We start from the raw sequence: 21,858 nt of genomic DNA, 5'->3' as shown, positions 1-21,858 counted from the left end.
AAAGACAACTATTAACACCTTGGACAATGGTTGACCATATGTTAATTAAAACCTTGGAAAGCAAAACCACAATAAGGAGGGAACTATTGTAACTTGAAACCATATTTAAAAATAAAGATCTCTGGGAAATGGTAAGTACATGAGCCATTATTAAAGCCAATATTATATAACTTTAGTTTATAATTCTACATTACACTATTATATTAGAAAAGTAATTATGACTACATAAATATGATATATGATGATGGGATTTTTGTGACATGAGAAGCTGAAAGGATATTAATCTATATGAGTTGAGGTTTTTCTTATGCCTTTGAAGGTAAACTGGTATATAAAACTTGAAATTAAAAGTGCTGTAAGTAGCCGGGGCCAATGGCTCACATCTGAATCCTAGCTACACAGGAGGCTGAGATCTGAGGATCATGGTTCAAAGCCAGCCCAGGCAGGAAAGTCCCTGAGACTCTTAAAATTAACCACTAGAAAACTGGAAGTGTTACTGTGACTCAAAGTGGTAGAGCACTAGCCTTGAGCTGAAGAGCTCAGAGGACAGCACCCAGCCCCACAACTGGCCAAAAAAAAAAAGCAGTGAAAAGCATAGTCCTACAATGTGCTATTTACAAGAACCTCATTTTAGATCCAAAGACATAAGTACGTTGAAGACAAAATGCAAAGATATTTTATGCAAATGATAAAAGACAGTGAGATTAATATGGGACAAAATCAACCCAATTTTTAAATATTATAAAGTCAAAAAATAACACTGAACATTTTGAACATTTAGACACCTAAGAGAGCATCCAAATATATGAATTCAAAATTGACATTAAAAAATATATAGTTCCAGCCAGGCGCTGGTAGATCACACCTGTAATCCTAGCTACTCAGGAAGCTGAGATCTGAGGATCACGGTTCAAAGTCAGCCCTGGCAGTAAACTCCGTGAGACTCTTACCTCCAATAAACCACCAGAAAACCAGAAGTGGCCCTGTGGCTCAAGTGGTAGAGCGCTCACAGCGCCCAAACCCAAAGTTCAAGCCCCACGACCAACCACAACACAAAAAAAGTTCTAAAATAATACTTAAATACTTTAATACTTGATTTACAATAATAGAACAACCAGCCAGAAAAATGAAGAACTGAACAATTGTTGAACACAAAAAACCCATCTTGACCTAACAGACATCAGAACTCATACCTTAGGGCCAATTGGGGATTTGCAGAACAATGTGAAAAAAAATTAATGCCACTGAACGGTTCACTTAAAAGTGGTAATTTTATACATTATATTTTATTTTATACATAAAGGTGCCTATTGCTACATATCTAACTTATTCATCCTGAAACCCTCCCTAGAGGCAACCACCTTAACTATTCTGACTCTTTTTCCTGCTTTTAATTCAGTATGTATATTATTATTACTGTTTCTTATGCCTTTCTTATCCGTACTTCCTGCCATAGAAGAGGAAGCCTCCAAAATTAATCGTACTCATATACTACATTTTACTAAGTCTCCCTAATACAGAAGTAGCAAGAATTTGGATTAAACCCAACTGATGTTAATAACTAATTTGTTCAGTTTCCTAAGAATCTATTACACTTTTCCTCCAATTTTTCAATATTCACTTCCTAAGTTACAATTGCTTTCCTGAAGCCTCAGCTTCCTAAATGGTAGCTCCACAGTTTATGGCAGTTATCTGGCTGCCCCTCTTGCACAGCAAGTATTCTACTACTTGAGTAACACCCTAGACCTCTCCGCTTTAGTTATTTTCTACATATAGTATTTTTTGCCTGCAGGCCAGGGTCATGATCCTCCAAGCTAATGCTTCACACTGCTGAGCTAACAGGCTTGACCCACCATGCCCAGCTTTTTTGTTGAGGTGGGGACTCACTAGCTTTTGATTTTAACCCAGGCTAGTCTCCAACCTTTATCTTCCCATATGCCTTCTAAGTAGTCCTAAAAATGTTTCTTATGAATATGTTTTTATTAGATCAAGAGTGATTCCTGTGGGGCTAACATTTGTAATGCTAGTTACCTAGAAGGCTGAGACCTAAGCAACACAGTTCAAAGTCAGACAGAGAAGTCTAATAAACTACTCCAATAAACTATTCGGAAAAAGCCGCAAGTGACACTGTGGCTCAAGAGTGCTAGCCTTGAGCAAAGAGAGGCTCAGGGACAGAGCCCAGGCCAGAGTTCAGGCCCCAGGACAGGCAAAAAGAAGGGAGAAGAAGAGGAAGAGGGGGAGCGGGAGGGGGAGCGAGAGGTGGAGAAGGAGAGGGAGGCAGAGGAGGAGGGAGGAAGAGGAGGAATTATTCCTCCGCCCCATACTTGATGGTATGGTTTGATGCAAAATTCTAGGCTGAACCCAACCATGGCAGTAACAATTCACCATCACCTCTAATTCTACTTCCATGAAGCTAGACACTATTCATATTCCTAATCTTTCCTAAAGTCCCTAAAAGTTTTTGAGATGTTTTCATCTCAATCATTCTAACAAAAATTTCTCGAAAATTTTCATAGTATGAGGCTTTTTATATTTGTTATAGTAGGCATTAAGTAGGGATTTTCAATCTGGAGATGTAACTCTTAAAGAGAAACTTTCTAGTCCTATTTTCTTGATGATCCCCCCTTTGTTGTCTTTATGAATCTATCTATCTATCTATCTATCTATCTATCTATCTATCTATCTATCTATCTATCTATCTATCTATCTATCTATCATCTATCTATCTTTGTGCCAGTCCTGAGGCTTGAACTATGGGCCTGTGTGCTCTACTACTTGAACCACAGCTCCAATTCTGGCTTTCTGGGGTTTAATTGGAGATAAAAAGTCTCATGAACTTTTCTGCCCACGCGGAGCCAATTTCCCAGCCTCTATAAATCCTTTTAATTGGAGGATAAACCTCTACATTTAAAATGTCCATTTAAAATGTACTTAGAGCATTTTTGGTAGCACAATTCACATACAACGTTGTATAATAATGTATACCTAGGGGCTGGGAAGGTGGCTCAGCGGTAGAGTGCTTGCCTTGCATGCATGAGGCCCTGGATTCGATTCCTCAGCACCACATAAGCAAAAAGAAAAAAGCCGGAAGTGGCGCTGTGGCTCAAGTGGTAGAGCGCTAGCCTTGAGCTGAAGAGCTGAGGAACAGCGCCCAGGCCCAGAGTTCAGTCCCCACAACCGGATCCAAAAAAAAAAAAATGTATACCTAAATCAAGCTGTACAGGTACAAATAAAAATAAAGCAAGAACTTACACACATAACTACTGATTCTATGAATTTATCTTGAATCAAACTTATATTCTCAAATGTTTTGTGGGCAAACAATTTAAGTAAAGCAAGTAGAATAAAAGATGAGAAATAGTAACTAATACTCTGTTCAATCACAGGCAGGGCATATTAAACACTGATTTTGTTACATAGGAATGAGTACAATGTTGGCAGATCTTTCAACTTTTCAAAAGAAGCTAGAAATACAGTTTTTGATATGATGCTTCTAGGTTTTTAAATATAAAGCATTACATTTCAATTTTAGACTGGGCATGGTAGCTCAAATATATAATCCCATTTACTCAGGAGATGGATATCAGGAAGAGCACAAGTGGCTAGGCTGGGTGAAAAGTTAGTGAGATCCCTATCTTAACAAATAAGCAGGCCGGGCACTGGTGGCTCACGCCTGTAATCCTAGCTACTCAGGAGGCTGAGATCTTAGGATCGCGGTTCAAAGCCAGCCCGGGCAGGAGAGACCGTGAGAGTCCTATCTCCAATAAACCACCAGAAAACCGGAAGTGGCGCTGTAGCTCAAGTGGTAGAGCACTCGCCTTGAGCTGAAGAGCTGAGGGACAGCGCCCAGGCCCAGAGTTCAAGCCCCACGGCCGACAAAAAAAAAAAAAACAAAAACAAATAAGCAGGCATTTTGGTGTACATCTGTAATTCCACCCAGATAAGCGAGATAGAATGATCTTAGTCCAAATCTGGTCTCTACACAAAAACTGGAGATCCTATCTGAAAAACAAAAAACAAAAAAGGCTGGGGTGTATGGCTTCCATGGTAAAGCTTTTACCTCAAGTATGAGGCCCTGGGTTCAAAACCCTAGTATCACCATCAACAACAACAAAAATTCCATTTTTAATCATTGTATGAGGACCAACACTATACTATAAAAAATGTAAGAGGGGCTGGGAAGTTGGCTCAGTGGTAGAGTGCATGCCTTGCAAGCATGAGGCCCTGGGTTCGATTCCTCAGCACCACATAAACAGAAAAAGCCGGAAGTGGCGCTGTGGCTCCAGTGGTAGAGCGCTAGCCTTGAGCTGAAGAGCTGAGGGACAGCGCCCAGACCAGAGTTCAGGCCCCATGACCAGCAAAAAAAAAAAAAAAAAAAAAGTAAGATACCTCTAGTCTAGATTAGTCTAAGTTTCTCGCTTTTTTGTCTTCTAATATACAAGATACAATATGGTTATTAAGGAAATCAACTTGGGGCTAGGGATGTGGCTCAGCAATAAAATGCTTGCCTAGCATTCACAGGAGAACCTGGATCTATCCCCGGATCATAAAAGGGGAAAGGGAAGAAAAGAAAGAAATCAGCTATAATCTCAGCACTTGGAAGGCTGAAGAAACGATTCAAAAATGAATTCCATGGTAAGACCCTAATTCAAAAAACAAACAAGAATATCAGCTTTGGAATCTAACAGACCTGAACTTAACATTGAGCCTCATTTCTTCCCGGTTGTGGCAAAAGAGGAAGTTTATTTCTTGTAACCCATTTATGAAACATACATAGATTTACTCCACAATTTAATAAGATGCTGCTTATTAAATATTGTAGGCTTCTAATGCAACAGTTACACATGTAATATGTAAATAAATGCAGAATTGTTTACTATTCAAATAAATTTCATTATTGGTGCTAGTAATATAAACTTTCTAATCCATAGAGAGTCTTTATTTGTAAGAAGAGGCTAACTAAAGGAGTAAAAACAGACCTTTCTTGTGGGGCAATAAAAATATTTTAGAATTTGACAGAGGTGACAGATGTGATTGAGTGTACTATGAAGATACGTGACTGAAATTGTGCACTTTAAAAATAGTAACAAGTGGGGCTGGGAAGGTGGCTCAGTGGTAGAGTGCTTGTCTTGCATGCATGAGGCCCTGGGTTCGATTCCTCAGCACCACATAAGCAGAAAAAGCCGGAAGTGGCACTGTGGCTCAAGTGGTAGAACACTAACCTTGAGATAAAAGAGCTGGGGGACAGCACCCAGGCCCAGAGTTCAGGACACACACACACACACACACACACACACACACACACACACACACACACACACACACACACACACACACACACACACACACACACACACACACACACACACACACACACACACACACACACACACACACACACACACACACACACACACACACACACACACACACACACGGAGTAATTTTACTGCCATTTCCCACTTTTTTTTCCTATTAAGGTGAAATTCACGTGTTACGTGTGTGTGTGTGTGTGTGTGTGTGTGTGTGTGTGTGTGTGTGTGTGTGTTTTCCTGGATGTTCCTCAAGGACTGGATGCTAATACTGAGCTTTTATGCTCAAAGCTACCACTCTACACTTGAGCCACAGCTCAACTTCTCCAAATTAATGGAAGCTAGCCTCTAAATAATTTGTTTTCAATTTTTTACCAAATAAGAAATAATGATGTTAGGGCAACAAACACTTCCTTCTTTTATTTATTTTTGGGCGCAGGGGTCAGTTATGGGGCTTAAACTCAGAGCCTTGGTGCTGTCCCTGAGCCTCTCTGTGCTCAAGGCACCACTTCTGGTTTTTGAGTGGTTAAAGGACATAAGAGTCTTACAGAGACATTTCTGTCTGGGCTGGCTCCAAACTGTTATCTTCAGATCTCAGCCTCCTGAGTAGCTAGGATTATAGGTATGAGCCATTGGCATCCAGCCCTTCTTATTTAAAAATCAACATATACTTAAGATTTAAATCAATATATAATTAAGGAAAGAATATTTGAAAAGTTTCTTCAGGAAGAAAATGAACATTAATAATATAGGTTCTTGAATCCATAAGCTCACTGTGAAAATCACTGCAAGTCAGAAGAGGGAGCTCTAAGTATTTCCTCATTACTATGGGAATCTTCCTTCCAAAAGATTTCCAATAAAAGAGGAAGTTAATTATTTCCTATAGACCCGAAGAAGAGGAAAATATTTTTCATGGATGTTGTTTCTAATGTCAACATTTCCTAAACTATGCTCCATGAAACAGTATCCTAAGAAAGACATTCAATATACTACAAAAGAAAGAAAAAGTAGAAGGTAAGGAAATCAGAAAAAAGAAAAGTGGCATGCTAGAATTGTATTCTTGAGAGATTTTTATAATATATGTAGCAAAGTACAGACTCTATTCTAAAAAGGCTAGTTTACCTCTATTAAACCTACATTTTCCTTATTTATTACGAACAGCACAATTCTCAAGCTACACCTTTTAAACACATGAAGCACCAATTACAGACTGCTTAGATTTATGCAAGATAGCACATAAATTTAATAATTTATAATATTAACCTGATGGACAATATTAACATACATCAAAGAGTCATCAATTATCTGAATGAAATTTTGTTTCATATTACAAGGTCAGGCAAGACATTAATGGCAAGAAGTAAGGAGAAGGAAAAAAGAAAGTTAAATAGAAGAAAAAAACATTGTGGGAAGAGTTAGCTCTTTAATTTCTCTTCTATGCGATATCACTGCCATGCTCTATCAGTTCTATCCCTTGAATTAACAAACATCTGCAAACTAAGAGAAATCCACTTTTCTTTATCTCTTGTTTTACTTTTTACTTTAATTCCCAACTGTAGGAGATAACCTCAAATAAAAAATGAACAGTTACCTTAAAATTCATTGAGTTCCCCAAATACAGAATTTCACATAGCTATAAAAAATTACACTCAAAAGCATTCAATAATTCTAGACAATATAAGCATGAAGACATTTGCAATTTAAATTTATTTTATTCAAGGCAATGATGTAGGTCAATAACAAGCAATGAATTCTGGATATTCCCTGTTTGGGAAGAAAACACAGAGTTAGTAGTTAAAAGGATACTTTAAAATATCCTTTGCGTATCCCCACGAGAAAAGCATAAAAATAAAATTTTTTCTAACAGAAAAGCAAAAATATATGAAAATGAGGCATTCCACTAAGATATTATTTATCAGCTTTGAACTAAAAAAGGAATCACTACCAGTTACTACAAATTCACCATTATAGTGTAAGCCAATCAAAGTAACTAGCTATTCAGGAACAGGCCACTGCTGTTCCCTTGGAGTAGGCAATTCTAACAGTTAAAAAATATTTAGGAAAAAAAAAGCCGGAAGTGGCACTGTGGCTCAAGTGGTAGAGCGCTAGCCTTGAGTTGAAGAGCTGAGGGACAGTGCCCAGGCCCAGAGTTCAGGCCCCACGACTGGACCCAAAAAAACAAAAAACAAAAAAAAAAAAAACAAAATAAAAAACTAGTACTACTGGGCTGGGAGGTTGGCTCAGTGGTAGATTGCTTGCCTTGCATGCATGAGGCCCTGGGTTCGATTCCTCACACCACATAAACAGAAAAAGCCAGAAGTGGCGATGTGGCTCAAGAGGTAGAGTACTAGCCTTGAGCTGAAGAGCTGAGGGACAGTGCCCAGGCCCAAAGTTCAGGCCCCACAACTGACAAAAAAAAAAAAAAAATTTTAGGAATGATTTGTTTTCATTATAGTTCACAGGAAAATCTACATCCCTCCTGGTTACTACTCATTTTAACTTATGAAGGATAGCATAGCATACTCTACTGCTAATCCTTTATATTAATAGCTGTTAACAACACCATAAATGGTGGCAAGACTAGTTCACTAAAACTGTTGACTAAATAACAATCCAGACATATACAACTTCTTTTAAAATATATTTTCTTTAGAAAAAAATCTGAAAAAAATCTTAAGGCTAAACAAAAACTAAATAGATGAAAGCTAGCTAGATTAATTTCAGCCTTGGTTACTGATTAAAATCTAAAGGTCCTAATCTTTTAATTGAAAGGCATAAAGACGGGACTTATAAACACAGAAGATGCAAGACCAAAATATTTTCCAACACACTAATTTCTTGGTAAAATTATTACAACCTAAAGTCTAATAACCAATGGCCCAAGAAGCTGGAATTTATCATTAATTAGTATGATAAGGAATTAAAAGCTGAATCTCTAATTGAAATAAGACAAATAACATGACATAAGTACATCATCATATACAAAATCTGTTCTATGAAGAGTTTTATCCCACTATGGACCACTAGGAACAGTAAGTTAAAAAAGGAGTTGTGGAGCACCATCATTACAAAATAAGTCTACATCATCACCTTTTTCTATGAAGCCTTTTAAAAAGGAAAATACCACATGAATATAATAAAGTAATATCAGAAATAGAAAGTAAGAAGAGTTCTTACCTTACTACGTCATCAATATTGTTCCTGTATACACCTTCAAGTCTTTCTGCAGGAAATCCCATAGCAATAATATTTGGATAAATATCTGAATACCTGAATTAAGGAAATGTGTGAAATATGCAACAATACAAAAATGTACACATTTTAAAACAATAGCTATCGTTATTAAAGGTAAATACTTTTCTGTAACCATCACCATCACGTAATAATTAAGAAATACTGGTGAATACATTAATATAAAAAAACCTTCAAAATAACATTTAAATCCCTATATTTTATACATTAAAAATGAACTTATGCAAGGCATAGTGATTCACACATGTAATCAAAAACTTAGGAGGATGAGGAAGGCAGATCATGAGTCCTGGCCAATCTGTACAACATAGCAAGTTCCAGAACAGCCCAGACAATATACAAGACCAACTAAAAAAAATACCCAAAAACATTTTTTAAGAATAAAAAATGAAATTCATATGGAACAATAAAAGACCCCGAATAGCAAAACGATCCTTAACAGAAAGAAGAGTGCTGGAGGAAATCAATACCAAATTTCAAACTCTACTACAAAGCCATAGTAATCAAAACAGCTTGGTACTGGCACAAGAACAAACCTCAGGACCAATGGAATAGAATTGAAAACCCAGAAATGAACCTACAGTGATATAGCCATCTAACCTTTGATAAGGGAGCTAAACAAAAAAAAATAGAATGGAAGAAAGACAGCCTCTTCAGTAAATGGTGCTGGCAAAACTGGTTAATCACTTGTAGAAAACTAAAGCTATATCCTTTTTTTTTTTTTTTTGGGGGGGGGGGGTCCAGTCGTGGGGCCTGAACTCTGGGCCTGGGCACTGTCCCTCAGTTCTTCAGCTTAAGGATAGTGCTCTACCACTTGAGCCACAGCGCCACTCCTGGCTTTTTTCTTTTTGCTTATGTGGTGCTGAGGAATCGAACCCAGGGCCTCAGGCACCCAACACAAGTGCTCTATCACTGAGCCACCTTCCCAGCCCCAAGCTAGATCCTTATATATCACCTTGCACCAGAATCAACTCCAAATGGATCAAAGACCTTGGAGTCAAAGCAGACACTCTGAAAACATTACAGGATGGAATAGGAGAAACCCTAGGTCTCCTTGGCACAGGCCGAAATTTTCTTAATAGAGACCCAGAAACACAACAAATCAAAGAAAGGCTGGACAAATGGGATTGCATGAAATTGCAGAGCTTCTGCATGGCAAAGGACATAGCTAGCAAGATCAATAGAAAGCCCACAGATTGGCAGATCTTCACTAGCCATACAATGGACAAGGGTCTCATATCTAAAATACACTTGGAACTCAAAAAATTAAATCCTCCAACAACAAATCCTCAAAGAAACAACTGCCCAATAAATAAGTGGGCTAAAGACTTAAAGAGAAACTTCTCTGAAGAGGAAAGAAGAATGGCCAATAAACACATGAAGAAATGCTCAACCTCTCTAGCCATAAAAGAAATGCATATCAAAACAACATTGACATACCACCTCACCCCTGTTAGAATGGCTATAATCAAGAACTCTAATAACAACAGATGCTGGAAGGAATGTGGACAGAAGGGACCCCTACTGCATTGTTGGTGGGAATGTAAACTTGTTCAACCACTTTGGAAAGTAGTATGGAAGTTCCTCAAAAGACTCCACATAGAGTTCCCCTATGACCCAGCAATCCCACTTTTGGGCATTTACCCAACTGATCACAAACAAGACCATACTAAAGCTACCAGCACAACTATGTTTACTGCAGCATTATTTACTAGAGCTAAGATATGGAACCAACCCAGGTGCCCCTCAGTAGATGAATGGATCAAGAAAATGTGGTATATATACACAATGGAATTCTATGCCTACATCAGAAAGAATGACATTGCCCCGTTTGTTAGGAAATGGAAAGACTTGGAAAAAATTATATTAAGTGAAGTAAGCCAGGCCCAAGGAAATATAGGCCCCATGGTTTCCCTTATTTGCAATAACTAGTATATGTCTGAGACAAGCAGAAAAGGTCAGATAATTTGATGTTAGGTGAAATGAACCCCAAGATAAGTATTCAAATGTTCTTTTCTTTCTTGCAATTGTTTCTAACATATTTATAAGTGATTTCTTTGTTGTTTTGTATGCCCTTCCCCCTTGCTTTCACTGTATTTGATGTTGGTATAATTTGTGGAGGGGAAGGGCAAAAACAAACAGTTTAAATAGGAATACAGGTAGATCCATTGCAACAATGAGAACTTGGGGGGGGGGGTGGAGCGATGGGAAGGGGAAACAAAGGAGGAGGCAACAATGCTTGATAAGAAATGTACTCATGGGGCTGGGAAGGTAGCTCAGTGGTAGAGTGCTTGCCTTGCATGCCTGAGGCCCTGGGTTCGATTCCTCAGCACCACATAAGAAAAAAGCCAGAAGTGGCGCTGTGGCTCAAGTGGTAGAGCGCTAGCCTTGAGCTGAAGAGCTGAGGGACAGCGCCCAGGCCCAGAGTTCAGGCCCCACGACTGGACCCAAAACCAAAAAAAAAAAAAAAAAAAAAAGAAATGTACTCATTATCTTGCCCATGTAATTGTAACCCCTCTGTACAGTATTTTCACAATAAAAAAATTTTTTTAAATAAAAGAATAAAATATGAGGTGCTGGGGTATGTGGCTTAGTGGTAAAGTGCTCACCTACCATGCCTGAAGCCCTGAATTCCATTCCTCAGTCCCACACTAGAGCGCTAGCCTTGAGCTGAAGAGCTGAGGGACAGTGCCCAGCCCGAGTTCAGGCCACCCCCCCAAAAAAAGAATTAAAAATGTATACTGTAGTTTATAGTATTTAAATATAAGAAAAAAACAAAATCTTGACTGTGTTAATCACAGAACTAATATTAGTATGTCCAAACCAAAAATAAATAAATAAACGACAAACTAAGACAAAACAAAGCAAAAGTTGTACCAAGCCGGGTGCTGGTGGCTCACGCCTGTAATCCTACTACTGAGGAGGTTAGTTCCAAGCCAGCCCAGGCAGGAGAGTCCATGGGACTCTTACCTCCAATAAACCACCAGAAAACCGGAAGTGGCACTATGGCTCAAGCTACCCTTGATCTGAACAGCACAGGTACAGCGCCCAAGCCCATAGCTGTGCCTGAATAAAACAGTACAACCTCTAATTTTCCACAATTTTAAAAAATCATGGTGTTAGGAAAACAAATAGACAATGAGGCTCAGGAATTTAGATTTAAAAGCTGGCTTTGCCTCTAACAAGTTATACAATGTGTGTAAGTCACTTGGGCCTTTCTAGACTTTGTTCCTATTATACATAAAAACTAAGGTCAAGCTAGGGGCCAGTAATCCTAGCTACTCAGGAGGCTGAGATCAAAGCCAACCCAATCATAAAAGTCCAGGCATAAAAGTCTATGAAACCCTTATCTCCAATAAACTATGAAAAAGAAGTGGAGCCATGGCTTAAGTGGTAGAGTACTAGCCTTGAGCCACTAAGTTCAGGGACAGTGCTCAGTCCTGAGTCCAAGCCCCAGGACTGGCACCAAAATACAAAAGCAAAATGCAAATCTAAGTCAGATGTGGGAGCAAATGTCTATAATCGCACTTGAGCGGGTGAAACATGATCAAAGAGTTGAGGATCAAAGCAAGCCTAGACTACACAATAAGATCTACAAAAAACAAAGAAAACTTCCTGGTGCTGGTAGTTGATGCCTGTAATCCTAGCTATTCAAGAGGCTGAGATCTGACGATCATGATTGTAAGCATCAAAGTCTGTGTGACTCTATCTCCAATTAGTCACCAAAAAGCCAGAAATAGAGCAGTGGCTCAAGTAATAGAGTACCAAACATGAGTAAAAAAGCCAAGCAAGGGGCTAGGAAAGTGGCTCAGTGGTAGAGTGCTTGCCTTGCATGCACGAGGCCCTGAGTGCGATTCCTCAGCACCACATAAGCAGAGGAAAACGGAAGTGGCACTATGGCTCAAGTGGTAGAGCACTAGCCTTGAGCTGAAGAGATGAGGGACACCGGCCAGGCCCAAAGTTCAGGCACCACAACTGACAAAAAAAAAAAAAAAAAAAATTAAAGAAACCAAGCAAGTATGTAAAGCACAATGTTGATTTTCTCATCACAAAAGCTAAATGGCAACAGGAGTAAAGAAATGGATAATTCCAAACAAACATAAAATGGAAAAATGAATGGAAAGCAAGTTAGCAGATACCAAGATTTTAATTCTATATCCCAAAACTTTCTGGGTCTTTCCTTATTAGTGCTTTCAATTAACAGGCAGTTAGGGCTCATGTAAGGGAAAAAAAAAAATCAAACATGGATTCACAGGCTATTAGGTTCATATTTCTTTCAAACAAACTTAAGTTCAGTAAACACTGAGTATGTTCACTATTTTATCCATACCATCAACCTTTCCAATAAAACAATGCTTTAAAAACCATTGTTCTGGACTTTGACTTTTTCATCTATGAAAAAAAAAATCTCTGTCGAAAACAAACTTTACAACTTTCGTGCTGGGAGGGGGCGGGGAGGATTATTGGGGGGGCAGAGAGAGGATGGGAAGGGCTGGGAAGGGGAAACAAAGGAGGAGGCTACAATGCTTGATAATTATCTTGCCCATGTAATTGTAACTCCTCTGTACAGTATTTTCACAATTTAAAAAAAAGAAAGAAAAAAATCTCTTACTAGATTTTATATTTTTCCCTACTAAGTGCACTAAATGTTGAAAGGAAATAAATAGCAATTATTTTAATTTCCAAATAGATAAAATGCTAATTTGTTGACATGATTTAATTAAATAAGACCTAATAAGTAAAGCATATAATCATTCCACAATGAAAGTAATGCAGCCTAAAACCTTACGAAAGTATTACCTAATATGAACAGTATATAATCATTCCTACAGAACAAAAATTAATGTAGCCTAAAACCTTATTTTCTAAATAAAAAAAGAGGCATAGGCACAAATGCTTGAACCATAAAAAAAAAAGTGCTCCAAAAAAAGATGCTTTTAAGAAATATAAAGGAATAGCTAGACAGACCTCGGGAACACATATATATTTAATAGATGCCAGGTCATGTGCTAAACACTTAACAAATATCATCATGTAATAACTGAAGTTCCACTCCAGCTTTGCAACTTCAAGCTTATCACTTCAGGCAAATGACTCATCTCTGGGGCATGTTTGTTCTTTAAAAATGATGACAATGTCATTTGCTTCAACTTTTTCATTGGTTGTTTCAACCACCAAATAAAATATGCGAAAATGTCTATAATATTAGCAAAGGGCTAATAGAGGTTGAATGAGAGTTGTTTTGCTGTTGTTTTAAATGTCCTGTTAGTTTAAGGGTCTCATTGCAAGACAGCTCAATATGGTATTCATACAAACACAGACTGTAAAAGATATCCTGGTATAGTAACCTAAATTCATTCAGCATAAATTTCAGGTTCCTTTTGAATAATTTTTTGTTATCTGCTAGCAGTGCCAAGTCAGAAAGGAAAACTGACTGCCAAATAATGTATGAACTCTGCTTTAGTTTTCTAACTTCTCAAATATCATTTTTCTTTCATGTTTTTCACCATATGACTTATATAACTAAAAAGTTTGCACATATTTTTACCTTGAAATAGAAGTTTAGATCTCACTTTCTAAATGGAAGCTTAATACTCTTCAAAGATTAGTATCAATAGGAAAACAGAATAAGGAAACTTGCTGAAATCATTTTAATCAGGATACACTGTATACATATATGGAAATATCCCAGTGAAACCTCCTTGTAAACTTGTATGCTTAAAATAAAAAGTTAACATCTGCTAGTAATTTTAATCAGGTGTAATGGCACACCTGTAATCTCACCACTCAGGAATCTAAGGCAGAAGGATTACAAGTTCAAAGTCAGCCTGAGCTATACATACCCTGCCTCATTTGTAAGAAAAAAAAAAAAACTAGTAATAGTTTTATTTAGGAATAAGACTATAAGAAATCTGAAACCTGTAACAAACAACTATAAAATTGTTCCATCTTTCAATCCTAAAATCCCACTCTAGCAATATACTGAGGAAAAAATACCACCCCTAAAAATGTACTATACAAAGATATTTATGGCAGAGGTATTTACTAAAAAAAAGAATGAAAACATGACTCAAATGATAAAGCACCAGTCCCAGTATTGATGAAAAAATTAAAAAACTTGGGATAAGTGTAATATAAGCACTGCCTGATGAAAGAGTATGTAGTGCATATAGTTTAAATATACCTGTTAACATGTAAAAATCACATTTGTGATAAAACAGATCACAAAACAGTACAAAACCCTGGTTTAGCTATATAATGTTCACATATACATTAATTTCTAGTAATAACTTCTGAAATAGAATGTTTCCCATTGAACTTCTTAAATTTAGAATCACTTTTAAAGTAGTTCCAGTTACACACACACACACACACACACACACACACACACACACACACACACACACACACACACACACACACACACACACACACACACACACACACACACACACACACACACACACACACGGAAAAACTTTAATTTTAAAGAGTAAAGCATTCTTGATGTCAATTATTTAAATTGAAGGCAGATTAAACTCCAGAAAAACAACTTCTCAAATCACTAGTAACATCAGCAGCGCTAAAATCAAAAACATCATTAATTAAACCTTTAGGTTTTTTTTTTTTTTGGGGGGGGGTGGGTCCGGTTGTGGGGCCTGAACTCTGGGCCTGGGCACTGTCCCTCAGCTCTTCAGCTCAAGGCTAGCGCTCTACCACTTGAGCCACAGCGCCACTTTCGGCTGTTTTTTTCTTTTTGCTTATGTGGTGCTGGGGAATCGAACCCAGGGCCTCAGGCATGCAAGGCAAGTGCTCTACCACTGAGCCACCTTCCCAGCCCGAAGGTTTATTAGATCCTTCAACTAATTTTACCAAATTTTCTCCATAGCAGTTGTTATGAAATAATGTACTACAACTGCTTAAGATTGTACCTATGATTGGAGGAAGACTGTGAACAGCTGAGGAAAGGGCGACATCGCCAAAATACATACAAAATACATAACTGTAACTCCTTTGTATATCACCTTTATTTTATTTTACTGTAAAGATGCTGTACAGAGGGGTTACAATTACATGAGTATGTATATCAACTTTATACTTGAAAAAGATTTATGAACCTCTCAAAATTTAAGTTTTGTGTGTGTCTCCCTCTGTCTCATTTTATTCCCACTAAAAAGCAATCAGAATATGGACATAAGATGGGCACCAGTGGCTCACATCTATAATCCTAGCTACTTAGGATGCTGAGATCTGAGGCTTATGGTTCAAAGCTAGAGCTAGCAGGAAAGTTCATGAAACTATTATTTCCAATAAACTACCACAGAAGCTGAAGTGGACCTGTGTTTCAAGTGGTTAGAGCACATGCAAAAGAAGCTCCATACTTTTTCAAAGCATTACATACTTGAACTAAGATAAATGCTAACTCCTAATTTTCTACAGCAAAATAATAAGCATATGAAAAACTGTAACTGTAAGTTTAAACTATAATTAACCTTGCTCTAACCATAAAGCTCATAAGTATCTTTAGTGCCCTTAAACTTTGCAATGTTAGGTTGATAAATTACTTCTATAATATTCTGCTAATTATTAAATAAACACTAAGTTTGGGCTACTTTATAATTAAGCAAAAGGAATGAGTTATCTTTTTTAGTAAAAAGAATTCAAACAGGTAAAATGTAAAAGATGTCAATAAGATTAGTAATTTGACAACAAAGGCCTAGTCATTTTCCAATTCATTCAATATAAGTCACATTCTGAAAAAAAAAAAAGGCAAGATGTCTATCTGTGCTGGTCTTACAGATGGAACTTAGTTTGAAAATATTCAAAACCTATGTATGACACAGAAGGTACTAAGAAATCAGAGTTCTAATACAAGTATGTCTCCCCATAAGTATTTTTCTTTTTCCTATTAATTGTAGCCAAAACTCAGAAATTTTTACATTTGCTTTTAATAATCCAAATTTATCTTTTTTTTTTTTTTTTTTTGGTCCGGTTGTGGGGCCTGAACTCTGTGCCTGGGCGCTGTCCCTCAGTTCTTCAGCTCAAAGCTAGTGCTCTACCACTTGAGCCACAGTGCCACTTCCCACTTTTTTTTTCTTTTTGCATATGTGGTGCTGAGGAATAGAACCCAGGGCCTCATGCATGCAAGGCAAGCGCTCTACCACTGAGTCACCTTCCCAGCCCCCCCAAACTTATCTTTTAAAGTGAGCTGTACAAAGCTGAATTCATTATAAAAGCAAAACCTTAAGTGTAGACTTCATTTTATATGTGGTTTTAATATAATGTCAAATTTCTTTGGTTTTAATAAGTCAAATTTCTTTATTCTCTATTACCATAAGCCAGGCAATCATTTGGCACTGACTTTTTTTCTTTTTTGGGGGGGTCTGGTCGTGGGGCCTGAACTCTGGGCCTGGGTGCTGTCCCTCAGCTCTTCAGCTCAAGGCGAGCGCTCTACCACTTGAGCCACAGCGCCACTTCCGGCTTTTTTTTTCTTTTTGCTTATGTGTTGCTGAGGAATCGAACCCAGAGCCTCAGGCATACAAGGCAAGCACTCTACCACTGAGCCACCTTCCCAGCCCTCACTGACTTTTTTTCTAAGTGGTAAAACAGCTTTTCCTGGGGCTAGGAAGGTGGCTCAGTGGTAGAGTGCTTGACTTGCATGCACGAGGCCCTGGGTTCGATTCCCCAGCACCACATAAGCAGAAAAAATGGAAGTGGCTTAAATGGTAGGGTGCTAGCCTTGAGTTGAAGAGCTGAGGGACAGCATCCAGGCCCAGAGTTCAGGCCCCACAACCAGCAAGAGAGAGAGAGAGAGAGAGAAAAGAAAGAGAGAGAGAAGAGAGAAGGGAGGGAGGGAGGGAGACAGGCTTTTCCTAAGTGCAGTGGTTTAGTTTGGAGAAAAACAATATGAACAAGAAATAACATGCACTTTAAAACACAGAGGCAACGAACTGTCACTCATCATACTAAAAATACCACTAGTTTTGAAATTATTTTGTTAATTAAATTTCTAACCCCACTGAGGATATTGTAAACTTCACAGTCTAGAGAATTGTTTTAAAAAATGAAATTAGATAGTAAAACATTAAAATGCATTTTAAAATTTAACAATGTGAATTTTAACAGAAAAATTAGCATATACTGACATATATGAAAATAAGTCTTACCCAGCTTCAATTCTTTAACTTTAGTAAGCTACCTGTAACATGCTTTCATGCTTTTGACCGAAGGATACCATTTTAGTAAAAATGAACTACAACAACTGAAGAGAAAAAGCAAAATTATTGATCACTGCTCAGATACAGAATCTTCCTATTCAAAGAACATATTAAAAATAATAATTTAAGTGGGACACCACAGCTCATGCTTATAATCCTAGCTACTCAGGAGGCTGAGCTCTGAGGATCATAGTTTGAAACCACCTGGGAAAGGAAAGTCCCTGAGACTCTTTATCTCCAATTAACCAGAAGAAAACCAGAAGTGGCACTGTGGATCAAAGTGGTAGAGTACCTACCCTTCAGAGGGACATCACCCAGGCTCCAAGTTCAAGCCCCAGGACCGACAAAAATAAAATAATAACAATAATAATTCAGCTAAACTGAAAAATTATTTTAAAGCCAACCTTTTTGACAAGTAAATCAAAATTTTAAATATACAAGACAAAAATATCAATAGATGAGTGGAATGGGAGTAAAAATTAGAAACGGGAACTTTTAACACTTCATATCCTTGAAGTACTAAGTAAACAGAATGGGTAAAGACTTCAAATTATCAGCATTTAGACTTTTTAAAAAATCTCACAAGGTGCCTCATCATAAGAGATATCATTTATATACACATTATTTTTCTATACAAAAAGGGCTAAAACAGTATCATTTTTTTCCTGGCCTACAATTCAGTCTGGACTAAATCAATCTGATCAATATCCAGAAGCTAATATTAATCAGTCTACTTTGCTCACAGACGTTAATTTAAAAACTGGCAAGATGTTTCTTATGTGAGGAATATAGATTCCCAAATTCAAAATAATATCTAAACTTAAACATGCTTATCACATTATCATTTGGCATAATCAAAAAAATGAATGTTTTAATAAAATAAAAACAAGATTAATAAAAAGACTCAAAATTAATCAAATTCTATCAAGCAAGCATACAACAAAAAAAACACCAAGTTCTTAGAGGTGAAAAGAAATTTTTTTTAGAAACATCTTCAATACTGTCTATATTGCAATAGCAAAATTTTAAATTTGGAAATTCATTTTTGGACAAAATTAAAATTAAATTGTAGGGCTGAGAAGATGGCTCAGAGGTAGAGTGCTTGCCTTGCACGCATGAAGCCCTGGGTTCAATTCCTAAGCACCACACAAGCAGAAAATGCCAGAATTGGCACTGTGGCTCAAGAGGTAGAGCGCTTGCCTTGAGCTGAAGAGCTAAGAGACACCCAGGCCCAGAGTTAGTTCAGGCCCCATGACTGACTCAAAAAAAAAAAAATTTTAAATTGTAGAATAAAAGCAGAGTCTGAAAAATACGTAAAGGAATATTTATTAAGTCAGTTCCCTTCTTAAGTGCTGTAATGACTTCTTACACATCTTGTTAGGTAAACTAGTTTTAAAGTATCAAAATCTTGTACAATATCTTAAGTTAAAAATACACTTGCTACACTTATACATCCAGATAACCTAGTAAAATCAAAGCAGCCTAAAAGCCAGCCTTATTACATAATCTTTAGTTCTCAATCCATATGCAGGCTGAAAACTAAAGATTATATAATACATAATGTTTCTTTTGGTAGAAAAATATAAACATTAGCATAACTACTTAAAATTTCATCTTGAAAAAAGCCTAAAATTTAGCCTTATATCTTAAAAAAAAAAAAAAACCTTAATTAGATGATTCCAAAAATGAAGGTGTCAAAACCACTTGTATCACTAAATTATCTTAACTTTTCTCTTCATTTGAGTAACAGATGGTAGGCATTTGGTTCTTGGACAGTACACAATAATCACAATCTGTGTGACCTTTTCAGTATTAAAAAGATTCCAAACAGCTTTAATAATCAGGACCTTAGCATATTTTAAAATATTACACATAATCTTGACCACAACCTAGATACGAAAAACTGCATCACACTTCCTAGTGTACTACTTTGTTTATTATAGCTTCCCTAACAAACCAGTCTATAAAAGCTATTTCAAGATACTAGACTGCTTCTTCTATTGTCAAAACCATATACGCACACTAGCAAAATATTTTTGCCAACACATTTTTATGAACATCTTTCTAAGCATCTAAGTATATACCATGCTTAAATAAAAAAATCTCTTTAAGAGTTGAAACAATTTTATCTTATTGGAAAAATGTTATTCTAACAAGCAATTTTGTTTCTGAGGAAATTTTGTTTCTACCCTCAGTATTTTAAATATTTTTCTAACTATATAAATAAAATGAATACACTTCATTAATAGATAAATATCAGTTAGCTGATAAGTTAAAGATTGTTTTTGATATCTGACACTTAAAAATAAAATCTGACAGTACTAAATGCAAATTTTTAACACAAAACTAGTATTGATTATAAATGCAAATGAATAGCAAACCTGGATCAATTACTGTCACAGCAAATATAAGGCAACTTTGCAAATACAAACCATTTAATTTAAAACACATTTCAGAACAAACCAATATACCTTCTGATCTAAAAACTGGAAAGCAACAGGGTTTTATAATCACATTAGTATAAAATATGACATAATCACATTAGTATAAAATATGATGTAGTTTACCCAGATTTCTTCCACTTGAAGTTTTAAAATAGTATATTCCTACAATAAAAAGGGAAAAAGTATTTTCATGACAACACTTGGGTGGCTGAGGAAGATAATATGAGATCAAAATTAGCAAGACCTTGCCTGAAAATAAAATGTGTATGTACGTATGTACGTGTCTATTTTTTATCAAACTAGTTAATTTCATTTTATTTTCCTCAAGTAAAATATGCTTTCAGTATTAAATATGAATTAGAAGTAATTTGGAAAAAAAGTTTCTAGCTGACAATACTTCAAATGTACACTGCCTAGCAAGCATAAGGCCTTGAATTTAAACTGTAGTACCACAAAAAAAGAAAATAAACTTAATGCATAATTATAAAATAAATATTCCTCATTAATTTCAAATTTTAAAATAGGCAATTTTGAGTGCTATAGAATTTGTATTTTTTAACACTGCTTTAAAATTACCATGAAGGGCTGGGAAGGTAGCTCAGTGGTAGAGTGCTTGCCTTGCATGCATAAGGCCCTGGGTTTGATTCCTCAGCACCACATAAGCAGAAAAAAAGCCAGACGTGGCTCTGTGGCTCAAGTGGTAGAGCCCTAGCCTTGAGCTGAAGAGCTGAGGGACAGTGCTCAGGCCCAGAGTTCAAGCCCCACGACCGACACACACACACACACACACACAAAATTACTATGAATTAGATTAAACCATGAGATTCTTTTTAGGACAATCTGATTTGTCTTAGACATATTTTTATTTTAAAATGTATTGAATATAGTAAGCAAATGAAGTTTTTATTCATATAGTAAAACACTATAAATGTTACTCAATTAGATTACAGAAACAAGTACTATTGTAGTATTATTTTTCTAGTAAATCTGAAGATATATGACTAGCCAAACTAGTTTTAAAATATTTAGGAGACTGCCTGAATATCCCTCTTAATTTCATAATTAAAATAAGAATTATAATACCTGGTCAAAGTATAATTAAGAATTTTAAAAGACCTTGATCTGATTCTGTATGTGCAAGTTAAGATGTAAAACTGGAACAGGGAAAAAAAAGTCTATTCCTAAAACACTTTCATAATTATATTTGTTTGCCTAAAAATAAGACCAAAAATTTATAATCCTTGCTACTCCCACGGCATCTTCATATCTCTAGACTAATACTAAAATTTTTTTTCAAACAATTTCACATTAATTCAACTTTTTGTCTTAGGTAAGTTAAAGCACTTTAATTCAACAGGCTAACAACAAATTTAAGGCCCATAAAATACTGTAAAACATGCATCAAAAAACCTTGAGTCAAATAAGTCGTATTTCTTTATCTGGAAACTACAAGAAGGTTTTATTTATAACTTGTCAGAAATTTGCAATTTTACATCAGTACATTTAGCTTCACTACATGTGACTACAACAAAAGCAACTTTGGAAAAAAGTATCAAACTAATAAAAAGCAACAAAACAATGATATTGAGAGCAAAGTAACTCCCACTAAACTCTACTATTACATAATTTAGG

General features: G+C 36.5%; 1 protein-coding gene across 1 annotated transcript in view; it reads right to left on the bottom strand.

Moving 5' to 3' along the window:
• Pten (phosphatase and tensin homolog) overlaps positions 1-21,858 on the bottom strand; it is a gene marked incomplete at its 5' end in the record, with an annotated part of 87,256 nt that overhangs the window by 54,426 nt on the left and 10,972 nt on the right. Inside the window, one exon of the mRNA XM_070020505.1 lies at positions 8,490-8,574. Coding sequence (XP_069876606.1) covers positions 8,490-8,574 — 85 coding nt within the window. The remainder of the gene's footprint in view (positions 1-8,489; positions 8,575-21,858) is intronic.

Source organism: Dipodomys merriami, unplaced genomic scaffold, assembly GCF_024711535.1.
Source record: "Dipodomys merriami isolate MVZ:Mamm:240054 unplaced genomic scaffold, mDipMer1.0.p SCAF_14, whole genome shotgun sequence".
NCBI lineage: Eukaryota > Metazoa > Chordata > Mammalia > Rodentia > Heteromyidae > Dipodomys > Dipodomys merriami.
The sequence above is the reverse complement of the archived record's forward strand: the minus strand, read 5'-3'. Positions and strand labels throughout refer to the sequence as shown.